General features: G+C 43.5%; 1 protein-coding gene across 7 annotated transcripts in view; it reads left to right on the plus strand.

Annotated features, from left to right (window-relative positions):
• The window catches only part of PMS1 (PMS1 homolog 1, mismatch repair system component), a 903709-nt gene that overhangs the window by 131561 nt on the left and 757243 nt on the right, over positions 1-14905 (plus strand). For all 7 annotated transcript variants that reach the window (XR_014979980.1, XM_085648798.1, XM_085648797.1 and 4 more), the window contains one exon: positions 6350-6452. Coding sequence is in view for 6 of the 7 variants with exons in the window: in XM_085648798.1 (XP_085504924.1) it covers positions 6350-6452 (103 nt within the window). In the remaining variant the exon portion in view is untranslated. The remainder of the gene's footprint in view (positions 1-6349; positions 6453-14905) is intronic.

The following is a 14905-nucleotide window of genomic DNA, read 5'->3' on the forward strand; positions in this document are numbered from 1 at the left end:
CAAAACAAAGCATAGCATAGCATAACAAAACATAGCATAACAAAACATAGCATAGCATAACAAAACATAGCATAGCATAACAAAACATAGCATAGCATAACAAAACATAGCATAGCATAACAAAACATAGCATAACAAAACAAACATAGCATAACAAAACACAACAAAACATAGCATAACAAAACATAGCATAACAAAACGTAGCATAACAAAACAAAACCTAGCATAGCAAAACAAAACCTAGCATAGCAACACAAAACCTAGCATAACAAAACATAGCATAGCATAACATAACAAAACACAAAAAAGCATAGCATAACAACATAAGAAAACATAGCATTAAGTTTGATAAACTCATAGTAGCGGGCTAGCTAGCTTTAACAGGCAGTAACTGTAAGCAACTCCGTCAACCCAGAAGCAGTCACAAGGTCACCTTTGCTCTTGTATTGCAGTGGCTTTGTTTATAAAACAGTGCCCATATTTATATTGTTAGCACTTTACTTGTGCAAATTTCAGGGCTCACAAAACTTTGATGAATCGAAATTCACAACTGAGGCTATTAAGTTCGCGCTATATAAAACTCCAAGAATAAATAAAAAAACATTGCCATTTACAATGTGAATAGCTCCAACAAATACAAGACCTATTGCAAAGTACAAAACATTGCCATTTACAATGCCAATAGCTCCAGCTCCAACAAATGCAAGGCCTATTGCATTTCCAATGCTTGTTTAATAATGCCCAATGGGAGCATTGCCCAACACCATTACTGGGAATTTCAAAGACATAACAAGTTAAATTTGCATAGCTGACCCACGATCCAATTTTTAATAATTGAAGATGCCGCCCCAAACTAAATTTATGTTAACACAGACTAAATTGGTTTATTCCAATTAGCCATGGCCAAAAACCTAAATATACCCTCCATTCCATTATTGACTCCATATGATACATGGCAAACTACACGATTGAAGACTTAGCTGTCTTATTTCAAAATGGCACACTTATCTCGTCCAATATTGACCCTTTAGGATGGCTGGTGTGACTGACAACTTCAAATGCATGTCAATTATGCTTTCTTCATACTTCAAAAGGTTTTAGACAAAATAGACCTGATCCACGCTTCCCACATTCACATACAGTCACCACATATTCAGTGGGTAAATTATGTCGGCAATGGTTGGAACATTCCACAATGTCGTCTATGAAGCAACACCTCTCTCATTTGTCAGGTGACTTCGATTTGGCTGATTTTCTTTTAGGTCCAAAGTCCCCTCGAGCAAAACGTTTTATTTATTCCGCATATAATGAATTTTGGAAATTGTTGCAGATGGAAACTGCGGTGTGTCTCCGCCAAATTGACCAGGCTAATTTAGAAAAAGTTCTTGAAGTTGTCGATAATAGCATTAATGCACTGTCTTCCCGTATATATACTTTAGATGATATTGTATCTTCTGTCATTGACATTGTACAACATTATGTGTCTGTTTTGTATAATGGTCAAAATCAGTTACGTTCTTTAATGCAGATTGTTTAGATGTTGCAAACACTCAAAAATTCGAAAAGTGCCGTGGGATTATTTGAATGCTTCTGCACTGTTTTTGCTGTTTAATTTGACTGATAAACAGAAATTAACGTCCATGAAAGATGCCACATACACATTGTTACATATTGAATAATTAGAACAGTTACCATTCGGTGGCCAAGACTGATTCAGCGGTGTGGTTAATACACTTCACTTCACATTTCACTGCCTATCTCCCTTTTTAAGTAAACCGCATGCATGAAACATCACTCTGTAAGATATGAGCCCCTCAGCAATAATTTTATTCACAAATTATGGTCATTACCTTTTGCTTACAGATGCCAACGCGCAGGAAAGGAAGTTTTCCTTACAGGGGAGGACTGTGATTCCACAGTGGGACATTCCCTAGTCTGTAAAAAAGTTAAGCTTCACTGAGCCTGTAACGGTGTGGCCCCTAATCTAGCTTGTTTTTTAAAAGGTACCCCTGTCCCAGCTATTATTCCAGTATCAACTGTGCTTTCTAATGGTAGTTATCTTTTTTTGAATAATCACGATTGCTGCAGCTTGAGAGCTAGCATCTCGAATATAGTAATGGTTTCTCAACGACTTACATGTTGCAGCAATGTCCTATTTCCACCCCCGCATGAATTGTTTGCCTTTGACCTTCCATTCCAACTTTTAAAACAGATTTCAATAAACTAAGCAGACTCAAAGCTCTATTGTTTCAACAAGAAGTGGCTCTCACATCGGCTTGAGAGACCTTCGAACTGCAGGTGCCAAGAACCACAAGCTGCTGCTAAACACAAATCTCCCACTTAATTAGAATTAATACACCAAATATTTAATCATGACCACGTTGCAGCTTGCTTGCTGTTTTGCACCCATTACTACACATCATTATTTTTTGCAATAATTTCAAAGACTGCTTTCACATGGGAACTCATCGCTGAGCTCATTCTCTGCATGTTCCTGGGATTTTGACTGAACATTGTGTGCAAGGTCAAACAACAATACATACCGATGCAGCTGCTGTTTGGACAGCGTACTTGAGTTTTTAGTGGGGTGTACGAATAGGAGAGACACACTTGGAGAGGTATTTTCCAGGGAGAAGAGCACCCATGATGTAGATCTACCATCTATAGGCTAAGGTATGGGGTCTGCTGACAAAGCCCAGAGATCTTCTATTATAGATTAATACTTCTTTTTAGCAAGGGGAGGGAGGTTAGGCACTATAGACCTTTCTCCATTGTTTTTTTATGATGACATCTCCATTCATGATTTATGGACTGACTGCTATGCTGACAATATTTGTACAATGCATTTTCCTGCTTGTTGTGGCACGTATACTGCATGTTGGGGCACTTTAGTTAAAATAAATATTTTAAACTGTTTTGTGTCTCCGTCCGATCTTATTGTGGACGAGTACAAGTGAGTTAAAAGGTGTGTCTTGTTACCGCGATTCCTGTGAGATCTGGGAGTGTTGTGTTGTGGGGTGTCTAATCATTTGTTTCTCTGTGAGGAGTAGGAGAGCATGTGTGACACTATAGCTAGTCGGTCTTTGGTCCGTGGGTACAAAGGTGGTGGGAAGACTCCGTCCTTATACACCAAGGTCCCATTTCATGCACATAGTTATGTATTTGTGCAGAATCCCTGCAGCAGGATGTTCCAAGTAAGGAAAGTGTACGTCGTCATTTAGATTGGTGATGTGTAATATGTGTGAATGTGAGCGGGCCTGGCCGTCTTGGTTGTCTGTTGTCCCCTGATGTATGTCGCTGTTGTAGTATAGTTGGGTTATGCATTGTCTGTGTGGTGAGACCTGTGGAGCTTCTATATATCTGTATATCCAAGCGGGTGTGGTAGCTCGATGTTCCTTATCTGCCCTCCCCAGAAAAACTGACCCAACTTAGCAATCCTGCCCCACACCAACCACCCAATTAGGTTGTACTGGAACCCACTCTCCCTCTTGCAACCATTGCAAAACCCCAAAATAGAAAGAAAGGAAGGGTAGCTCTCCCAGGGGGCGTGAGAGTAATGGAGAACTCCCCTGCCTGGTGGTGGGGTGGTTGAGTTGTCAGAAATAGCAAAGGAGTTAACCCTATCCTAAGTCAAACAATTAAAACAGATGGCGGCAGAGTTATGTCTATATACTGGATCAGTTCCCGGTTGTAGAGCTGTGACGCTTCCGCAGACATTGCATTTGTCTCAGATCTCAGGCCTACAATGTTCCTATGTTGAAAGTTCAGTCATTATCGCAGAGCCCAACGTCCATGGTGGCCACGTTTTGAGAATTCGGGGGTGCGTTTCTAACTGCCAATGTGCTTAGCGAATTTAAGGGCTGATTTGACCTCAGTGAAGTAGATTGATTGGCCGTCATAAGTGACTGCTGGCTTAGCTGGGTTCAGAAGGGCGTACGGTTCTCCAGATTGTTGTAGGATACGCTTGTCTGGAGCAAAGACGCGCCAGGCTGCCGCACGAGGATGGTAAATCTGGGTAGAATTAATTTTTGTTACCTTGGTGGTGTTGTGGGCACAATAATTAAGCAGTCACACCAGGATCGGTATAGGCGTGGCGCCCACAGGGAGTCTGGGGCCCAGGGACCGGTGGGCGTGTTCTACAATAAACACAGTTGAGAGATCTGGTCCAAACAGCTCTCGTAACAGCGACTCCACAAATGTTTCCATTTTGAGTATTGCTGTGGTTTCTGGAATGCCCGTAATGCGGAGGTTGTTTTCCCTCTGGAGCGAGCTTCCAAATCTTCGTTCTTTGCTTTAATTTTGTTCAAGACTTTTTCTATTTGCAGCAGGTGCTCCTTGGATTCAACCTGATAGTCATGAGCATCTGAAACGCGGTTTTCAAGTTGGTCCAGCCGTGTTTCGTGGGTATATATACCTGTTGTTTTACCTGGTCTAGCCGTGAGCTAAGTATGTCAAGTTTAGAGTCAATTGTTTTTAGGCTGGCTTTGACCTCTAGTAGTATGGTGCGGAGGTCGTAGTTTGTTTGGTCAGGGTCTTTCCTGGGACCAGATTCAGTGTCACACTCAGCCCCAGCATCTGATAGCCGTGTCAGTCTTTTATTCTCAAAGGTGAGATCGGTCTATTTCGCATTATTTTTCCCCATGTTTGCCGAGCTGTAGTTTAGTGGCTTTAGGGGAGGTCAGCAGCTGGAGGGGGTATATCTTGGTCAGTAGTTGCGGCTGTACCTTGCAGGCTAGTCTACCAAGCGGGCCACGTCGGCCTAATCTGACATTATGTGGTTGATGAGAACTGGCAGTTTGTTCTCGATGGTTCCCAGTGGCCTGTGATGTACGTTTGGGCCGTGTGTACATCAGGTGGCGCTGTTACTCTGTTTTCTCAGCTGTGCATAGCATATGGGCTGGCTCGCGCTCTACCGTAGAAGGGCCCAGTGTTCCGTCGCTCACACCGAGCGCTCCGATCTCGTTATTGCTGTGGCGGATCTGCGCCAGGGCCGCCTCAGTAACGGCTGTTTAAAATGTCTGCGTCACATCTCGCCATCGCTCTCTAACTTTCGCCGCAGGCCTCCTCTTGCAGGGGGGATAAAATTTAAGCTAGCAACACCGGCAGAGACCGAGACCCAAGCACCTACAGTCGGCAGCCCCAGGGTCAGGCCAGCTCGCCATGGAGGAAGCTCTCACCTCGTCACCTCTGGTTTCTCTCCCTGCGGCCTTCGTCTCAGTCCCGTCAGAGGCAGTCTCTCCGCGCAGCACAGTGGGTGTATTTGTTTCTTCTTCTTCGACGCTCATTTGGATCCCGGGCACCGGCCCATGGCACTTCCAGGCTGCCCTTGTTTGGCCTCACCTGTGCCGGCAGGCCCTTGTTACGCAGCAGGTCTGATCAGCAGGGCTCTCCAAGCGCATCCGGGGCTCAGTTCACAGGCTGTCCGTCTTCAGACTTCCATGGAGCCCCAGGTTTGGGACTCTCACAACCAGCGCAGCTTGCGGTCATGTGTCTGTCGCCATCCGCTGCATTCACTTAGAGCACTCCTTCAACCTAGGATTAATGCCGGATAGTGTCTCGGCTGGCAGAACCCTCTCAGCAAGCGGCACCCTCTCAGCAAGCGGCCATCTTGCTGCTTGGCGAGACCACGCCTCCCCCCTGTCACTTGTCAGATTTAAAAACGTGTAAATGTCTAATGTGCCATGTAATAAAACTAATATTTTTTCCAATCTCTATTTTAAGGAGGGTATAACTTGTCACAAATACAAAAATACATTGTTTGCAGAGTACTGGAATAACAATTGAATCACCATCTTAACTGTATGAAGGACCTTCCCAACATTTCCTAATTTGCCAATGCTGAATTATAATTAGTGCTATTGCAAAATGCCATACCTGCTATATCATTCCATTTTGATAGTTCTTCCTCAGTCCTTTACTTCCTTATGCTTTCTGTGTATTGTGTAATTACCGTTTCAGAAAAGCCTGGAGAACCTGTATGTGCTTGGTAGGCTCTCACCCTTCATGTCATGATGCTTAGCTTGAAGGAAGTAAATTAATTTGCTACAATTACCTTGGACCTCCTTCATGTCTAAGTTGAGAATGTTTTATTTCAAGTTGAACATCAATGTAAGATGGTCTCATTATATAGGAATGTTTTGCTGTTCTGCGACATTAACTGCTCTTAGGATTCTTAACTGTCCACTGCTTCGCTGGGTGAAGGTAAAATCTTTTTTTGAGGATCACACACAATTTGTGCCATTCTACATTGTTTTTGTTTGTTTAGTGCATGTTCCAGAGAAAAGCTTCCAAGTATGTTTTTAAATGGAAATATATAAAGGTTTAACAGTTAAATGCACATTTCTTTCAGGTTTATATCACAACCAAGACTGCTGCTGACGAATTAAGTACCCAGTACACTTTGGATAGCAGTGGCCACATCACTTCTCAGAAACCATCTCATCTTGGACAGGGTGCGTGTCTTGTTGCTTCATAATTTGTCTCCATTCTGTGTCTAGAGAAACCTGTTGCCGAGCCTAGAAATCAACTCTCTTTCAACATATAAGTAGAAAGAAAAATCAGAATTTCAGGATCCTATTGGATGTGTGCAGATTACTATTCATTTCCACTGAATACCTGAACAAATATGATTGGAATAACACTTCTGTACAGAAAGAGAAGTAGCAGACGCATTCAATCAGAAATAATCTGTGAACTCTCTTAACAACGTGTATATGAAAAAAGCTCAAATAACCAATGTTATTTAATTGCAAAGTATCAGTGGAAATGATCTAAGATTGGAAAAAAATAAACAAAAGTAATTGGCATGTGCGCAAAAGAAAATGCTTAATGCTATCTACATACATCATTGCAGAGCAGTGTGGTGGCCATTTGTGAGAATTAACAAAATTAGGTAATTTATTTTGTATTCCTAAATGGGATCAGCATGTTTTTTTAAGCTTGCATTTTGTTCAGTAAATGTATATGTTAGTTCGGGTTGCATTGCAGTCATACCCTGCAGGTACATAGTGCAACACAACTGGGTTGTTATGAAGGAAATTGAGACTAGCCTATAGAAAACAGCCCTGAAATTGAAAACCAATTCATGATCATTAGGAAGTATAAATATAAGCTGAGTTCAGATCAAATGCCCGTACAAATTATGAGGGCTTCATCAGCCAATCACAACAGGAAAGAAATTGATCTTGTATCTCAACCAGTCTAATTCTATGGAATGAACACTACATTATTAGATTAAATGTTCTACAACTTTGAGAAAGGAAATCCTCACATAGACAGAGAAGAAAGCCTGAACGTTCCCCTAAGTACTCCTACCCCTCAAGGTATCTAAGCCCGTCTAAGCAGCAGGACGTCCAAGGAGCCATTTGTTTATGTTAATCAATTAGCTGCTGTAATAAAATATTAGTATGTATATCATTGAATGACTTAGATGGATATTTAAGTAAAGCTAGCTGTTTGAGGCATGTGTGCTGTAGCTACATCTGCTGTGCATAGGTCCACCATCTAGTCTTGGGCTCTGATGAATACAAGTTGTTTTTGTTCCAAGAAGTTTTCTTCTAGTCACAGGGCTGTTTGACTACTCCTTTTGGTAGTACTGTGAATGGTCATTGACTCAATTGCCAGATTGTTTTTTTCCACTGACTGGTTTGAATGCAATCTCTTGTGCTCCAGTTCAAAACTCTTTCGGCCTCCCTTCAGTTAGCTAGTAGATCTTCACTCAACGGTATTGTTTCGGTCACGTAGTTAAATTTGCGTTCCGAGCGATTACTCTTTCTGTGTTGCTGGTCTTTGACTCACCTCCTTGGTCTATGAACCACGCCCAGCTGGGCCTCTTTCACTACATTGATTTTTATAGGAGAATGACCTGCTAATGAAATGGACTCTGTTCCGTTTCTCTCTGAAGTGTCAATCTAAATATCCCCATACTGACCAACACTCTGTTTGTAATCAATGCCTCTCGGCTGATCATTGAGAAGAAATCCGTGAGGCTTGCAAGTCATTTCGGTCTAAAAAAAACCTTTGAGATCGATCGACTTGCCCAACGCCAAGAGATGCAGCGTAAACAAGTGGAAGATGTACTGGACATTTTCGTCTACAAAGAGAAAGAGGAGGGCTCAGCAGCACAAGAGGAATCATTATCCGTACATGATTCTGAATCTTGAGTCAGACTTTGAACAAGACTCAGCCACTCTTCATCCGGCACAGAAACATCGGACAGTGAGTACACTTACCCCTGATTTAAAGCCCAAAACATCGTCTTTCTCCGAAAATACTGCTTACAGTTCGCCACTGCATACATCCAGTGCACATTAACCACTCCTTCCCTGTGCAGCGCTCTGCATCCAACTGATGTAGGCTGAGGGTGAGTTAAGGACACAGGAGTTGAACTTTAAATTTTAGTCCTTACTCCAGAGACACAGGGTATTAAGGACCTGCTCACGCCTACTGATCACTACACGGTATGCAGCCACTACTGTGCTCGTTGTGCTTAACTCTTGGTGAAGGCAGTAGCCTAACGCCACCATGAGGGTAGCGATTTGGACGCCCCTCCCGGTCATACAAAACTGCAATTCGTGAGATAGGCCTATGTCATGGTGCACACGCAGAATCCGTGTTTCCCTATGACATCCGCATTAGAGATCTAGACAGTAGTACAGTTGGCCACTCCGGGCAGGGGTACCGGTGTTTTACCATGCTGAGGTCTTTTTCATCCCAACAGTTCTATTACTGCAACAAGAAAATAAAGAGATATACTCAAAGTTTTTTCTATGACCAAAAAGGGCATTCCAATATCGTCCTATATTAGACCTGCAATTCGACAACAAATATATTTTCACATCCCCTAGGCCAGACGCAGAAAGAAATAGAGGCCCGCTTTTCTGAGACCCCCTCCATCAAGAACAAGATTGAAGTCTGCGTGCCACCACCATAATAGACACAAGCATCAGGACCGAAGACCAGAGTTACTGCATGCGCAGCAGCTCCTAAGCCTCTAAGCAACTCACGGCAGAGGGAGTAGGGCATGGAGCTTAGAGGTGAGCTGGAAGAGGCATAACCCATCGAGTTCCCCAGCTCCAGAGTTTGGCTCGACTTCGAGCAATGCCAAGGCCATTGACCTCAAACCTACTGCAACAGCTGCTCACATCTAAGGCACCGAAAAGCCTCATTTTCTTTTTTTTTTTTTTTTTTGAGATTTAAACAAACTTTATTGGTGTCCTCAAACTTACAACTTCCGTCATCATCAATACACTGCATAACATAGTAATATCGACAGATGCTTCAAAGAGGCTCCGACATAGGAAGCCGTAAGACGGGTATCTACAGATTACCAATGGACCAATCTAGCACGCGGCACCTGGACCGAAAAGCCTCATTTGGTCCTGAAGTCACCATTACCTTGGCCATAAGCTGTGTACAAACTCCTGTCTGAGCCGAAGTCGACACTGAAGAGACAAAACCTCAATGCCTCCAAGTCGGCCCTCTCCGATGCCAAGTTTAGACACATAGGTGGGGGCAATCTTGGAAAGATTGGCGAATGCCCTTGATAAAAAGCTTTTTTTTTAATTCACTCAGACACTGGCATTACACTCACCAGGCCTCCGGCTCCAGGACTTATCGCAATTCCCTAAGAGGCGCCTCGTTCTACAGTCTCCTTCTCCTCAGGTGCCATCACGAGTTACGGGGGTTAGGCATTTAGATACTAGCCCTATATTCTTTTCACCACTGTCTTCCACGCCTCCTTCACCATCACCCTCTTAGCCTCCAGACTCCTCACCACCTGATATGCATTCTTTGGTAGCCAGTCCCTACTACCCAGAGGACCCAGATGAAGGGCCTTTTAGGCCACAGCAGAGAGATGACCCTTTGTAGCATTATATAGTTGATCCAAAGGATGCCTTGGATCTCAAGTCCTACCCTGTTAAATCACCCCCACCAAATGATAGCACTGTGTATCATGCAGTAATACTTTTGGAGAAAGTGGTCAGCACCTCTCAGATCCACCCCGGGCAGGAAGAACTTCAGTTCTACTTCTCCAAGACCTCCCCCATCGAGGAAGAGATTGAATTCATCGAGCCAGCACCACAGCAGGCACAAGCTTTGGGACCGAAGACCAGAGTTATGCCATGGGCACTGTCTGCGTCTCAGGGTCGTTCTTGAGCCCCCAAGTGAAAATGCCCGAGGCAGAGTACTCCTCCTAGGGGAGGCAGCATCGAGACCAGAGCTGAGCTGGAAGATGCGTAACCCTTCGAGGACTACACCTCCACAGCTTGGCTCAACCACGAGCAAAGCCAAATGCATTGACCCTCAACCTGCTCCATCTTCTGCTCACCACCAAGATCCCGAAAAGCCTCACTCTATGCAAAACCACCACCACCCTGGACCCCAAGCTGTCCACAAACCTCAGTCGGAGCCGAAGTCAACACTGAAGAGAAAAAACCTCCAGGCCTCAACTCAAAGTCGACACTTCAGCGCCAAAGTCAGACACCCAGGAGAGTCAGTCTTTAAAAGATTGACTGATGTACTTGATGAAAAGCAGATTTTTTTTTTTTGTTCACACAGACAGTGGCAAGATAAATAGCTAGACTCCGGCTCCAAGACTCACCCCCATTCAATAAAAGATGCACCTCGTCTTTGAAGAAGAACCCCAGTCTCCTCCTCTGGTGCCATCATGACCTAAGATGGTTCGGCATTTGGCTTCTAGCCTTGCATTGTCTCCACTGCTGCCTTCTATGCCTCCTCCACCACCATTCCCTTTGCCTCCACACTCCTCACCACCTGACACACATTCTGTTGCAGCAAGTCACTACTACCCAGAAGACCCAGATGAAGAGCCTCATTGGAAACCGATTAAGGGAGTCTGTACAACTTTAATCCACTCTTTATTTTGAACACAGAATATTTTAACATGTTTGTAGTAGCCACTGGTGTTCATCCCGTGATCAAGGCGAGGTTTCTCCGGAACGTGTTGGTATATATCTCATAACCATTCATGTACAGTATTCTATACATGGGGATATTCAATCAACTTTACAGACTTTACGTTCTATCCGCCAAGCTACATATATCATTGTTGACAATATTCTGTGCATGGCAATTCTCTGTTGACTTTTATAGGCTTTACTATTAAGTGATGTTGTCAGTGATGTCATTGAACATGTCATTAGTGATGTAATATGGTGGGTAATGAGAAGTACATGGCAAGGATACGAGTTATAGTTACTTTAAGTTACAAGTTATAGATACCTGAGATAATTCTGGCTAGTGATTTCAGTGGGTTTGATAATTTAATACAGTATGTTTTAAGTGACATTTTCTCCCAACAAAACATCTCTTTACCTTTGTTTTTTCAGTGAATTTGTTGGGCTTATCTAACATAAAGTAAGATGTTCATCACCGTGGATAGTATGGGAATAGACGCAGGGCCTGACATGTGCCCAACCCCCCACGCGCGCCCTACCCACGTCTACCCTGCCTCTTCCCGCAGCTGACTGCTTTCAGCCAGGCCCTCATCCATCCCCCACTAGTTGGCAAAGCTGACAATATACAACAATATATAGAGTGTAATTTTATTTAAGGCAGACATACTGGTTTTGTGAAGAAGTCAACAAGAACTATAATCAAATGTATATTTAATAAATTCACACATTACAATGTTTTCAATAAAAGTGATTATTATGAAATATTTTGAATAAAGACTTAAAAATAAACATTAACATAACTTTGAGTCTTTCTTTTAAACATTTTCAAGCCACATAGTGCAACCCAACCATAGAACTAACCACTAGAGGTCACTGCGCTACAGCGGAAGAAAATACAGCCCTGCTCGGAGTGCTTTAAATAAATGTGCTATGCTCTCCTGGGGTCATGGACTTAATGGCCTAGGAAATGTACTGTTTTAGGTCGACCTGTTGTTTATCTTCTGTGTGCTTTTGGCACACCTACTGATTGCCATTGGTTCTTCCTCCTGCCATTCTGAAATTCTGGCTTTCTATTGGTCCATTGTTCTTAATTGTCCATCCTTCTGATGCCTGTTTCAGCAGAGGCAATTTCACTAAGGGATTGTTTTTGTTGGCCATCACACGCTTCCTCCTGCACAGCATTCAATGGCTTCTCCTCTGGTCATTGAAGCTCTGCAGAGTAAAACCAACAAAGCAAGTACATTGCCTTGTTGGCAGGACGTCACGCCTATGCTGGCGCCTCCCCCTCTTTACAGTGCCTGACACAGGGCCATGCGGCATCTCTGAGCTCCTGCATCCTTTGCATTACCTCTGCGTCTCACTCAGCAGAACTCTGGATTTGTTGTTGCCCTCCACAAGCTTCTGCACAGCCAGATTACCGACGGTTCGGTGGTGGTGAGAGGTAGGGTGAGGATGCCAGTTTAATACATTCGTGCTTTGCAATGCAAAGACTTACAGTTCAGCCTCGGAGGCCGACCCCTTGGCAGGGGTATGTTGTTCTTAGTTGTGACATTGTCCGCGTCTTCCACACATACTTCTGCATTTAGTAGTTTTAATCATTGAAATTCTTCTTGCTGACCCGTTGCCACATTCCTTATTGAAACAGTTGCATCTGATTGATTCATGCTGCAAGACTAACTCCACAGCTCCCAGAGGTATCAGCCATCAGAGGCGCTTGTGGGACAGTTTACCCCAGCAAATTAGTTATGCCGCTGCTATGCACCAACTGACAATCACTTTCAGAAATCATACGTAATACAAACAAAGATGTCTAATTATTATTTTATTATGGTGCAAGTGGCAGTGAAAATAGTTCAGCCGCATAAAGCACGAATATAGTGTCCCCATTGTGAGTAGCACAAATGGCTCTTTTCAAGCAAGGTAAGGTTTACAGAATGTTGATGTAAAAAGATATCTGACAATTGTTCAAGTGACAGCCCAACTAGCCAACTGACTCTGTAATAGCCCTGTGTGCCACGGTTCCCATAGAGTCACCCATTAGTGGCACCAAGACGCTTTACTCAGGACTTCTTCCCACACAAGCTGTGGTAGCTGAAATCAGGCGTTCTGCCATGCGCAGGGTTTCATAAACAGATTAAGCCCCGAGTACTCTTGAGTTTACTTGAGCCATCATGCCAACTGTGACCACTTATCTCGATTGTTGGTTGGAACAGCTGAATTCTCTTCTTTGATTTCAAAAGTAAGCAGCATGTGTGGGAATAAATATATCCTCCAAGCCTTTAAAGTTTGCACGCTAAGGCAGGAAGCAAGGACTGGCTAATTGAACAGGGAGAGGCCGAACAGCTTGACGTGGAAATGTTTTTGAAACATGATTTTCTGCACAATTAAAATGTCCTTCTTGCTGCACTGTGTAACATTATCATATAAAGCCATGAGATTAGGAACATATTGTATTATTCTTATTCTTACATGGGTTAATTTTTTCAGGAGGAGTGTGTGATATTGTCTCCTTCTAATTTGAATTCTTTTATTCCCCACAATTTTTACAAGGCACGTATGTCTTTTTTACATGACTTTCAGAACAGAAAAGGGGCTTTAAATATTAAAATATTAAACTTGGTAGACAAATAATTAAAACACCCCACTTTTAAACTGCTCCCATGTTGTGGACAAGATTCTTTTTGCATAAGAACTTGGTTTACTTTCCCACTGACAACTTTCTCACCTAAAAAGATCAATTGATGAACAGAATACAGAACAATGTCATACGTTCACCCCAGTACAGAGATATGGGTTTAAATCCTTCGTTTTTTTGCTCACCATGCCATTTCAGTTTGAACCCAGCAATATGCAAATCAGTCTTGATCCTGTGCCTCATTAGACACAGTCCAGAACGAACTGCCAGGCCAGGTCCTCCCTGGACTGGAAACAAGCATCCTAGGACCGGTTATGGGGTTTCACCCCTCATCAGCCAGGATAGCTTGACTCCAATGGCATGGAGAGCACGGGACCCAAGTCTGGGCATACCCATCCCACTCGAGGTGACAGATGCAAAAAGAACAATTGATGGACAGAATGCAGAACAATGTCATACATTCAAACCAGTACGGAGATCTGGGCCTAAATCCATTGTTTTGCCCAGATGTGGGTCCCTTGCTCACTGTGCCACTGGATTCAAGCTAGCCTAGCTGATGGAGGGTGGAATACCCTGAAACTGGTCCCAGGATGCTTGTTTCAGGTCCAGAGATGACCTGGCTTGGCAGTTCGGTCTGGAGTGTTGCCATGAGGCACATGGTCAAGACTGATTTGCATATGGCTGGGTCCAAACTGGGGTGGCATAGTGGGCGTGATGGGTTTAACCCAGATCTCTTGGCTGGAGGAAAATGTTTCAATCATTAAGCATTCCGGCCATCATTTGTTGCTTTGACACTTTTCGCCCTAAGTGGGACGAGTATGCCCAGACGTGGGTCCCTTGTTCACTGTGCCACTGGATTCAAGCTAGCCTGACTGATGAATGGTGACATACCTCGAAACTGGTCCTAGGATGCTTGTTTCCGGTGCAGGGAGGACCTGGCTTAGGAGTGCTGTCTGACCATTCCCATGAAGCATAGAGTCAAAACTGATACTATTCGCTTGTAAAAATTAAGTTAATCCTTACATACAGGCTTTTACCTATTCTCAGCCTTGAATATTGTTCAGGTGAGCCTTGACAGCTCAATTACTGTTGTAGTTAGGTAGGGCAGTGATGGAATCTGAAAACAATTCTGTGAACCCACTGATAAATCTAGCATTTTTACTGCACATGCACATCTGTTACATGGGGGTAAAGTAAACTGCGGATGCATGATGTAGTGTTGAGTATGCAGGCATTGCTTGCTCTTCTACCCGCTGGCTGGTCTTTGTCGCATTTGGGCCAAGTTTGCACTGTAGAAGGTTTGTGCTGTAATTGTTCGGTATCGGTCTGAAGCTACAGTACTCCTCTGCTG

Source organism: Triturus cristatus, chromosome 3_2, assembly GCF_964204655.1.
Source record: "Triturus cristatus chromosome 3_2, aTriCri1.1, whole genome shotgun sequence".
In the NCBI taxonomy this organism is placed as follows: domain Eukaryota; kingdom Metazoa; phylum Chordata; class Amphibia; order Caudata; family Salamandridae; genus Triturus; species Triturus cristatus.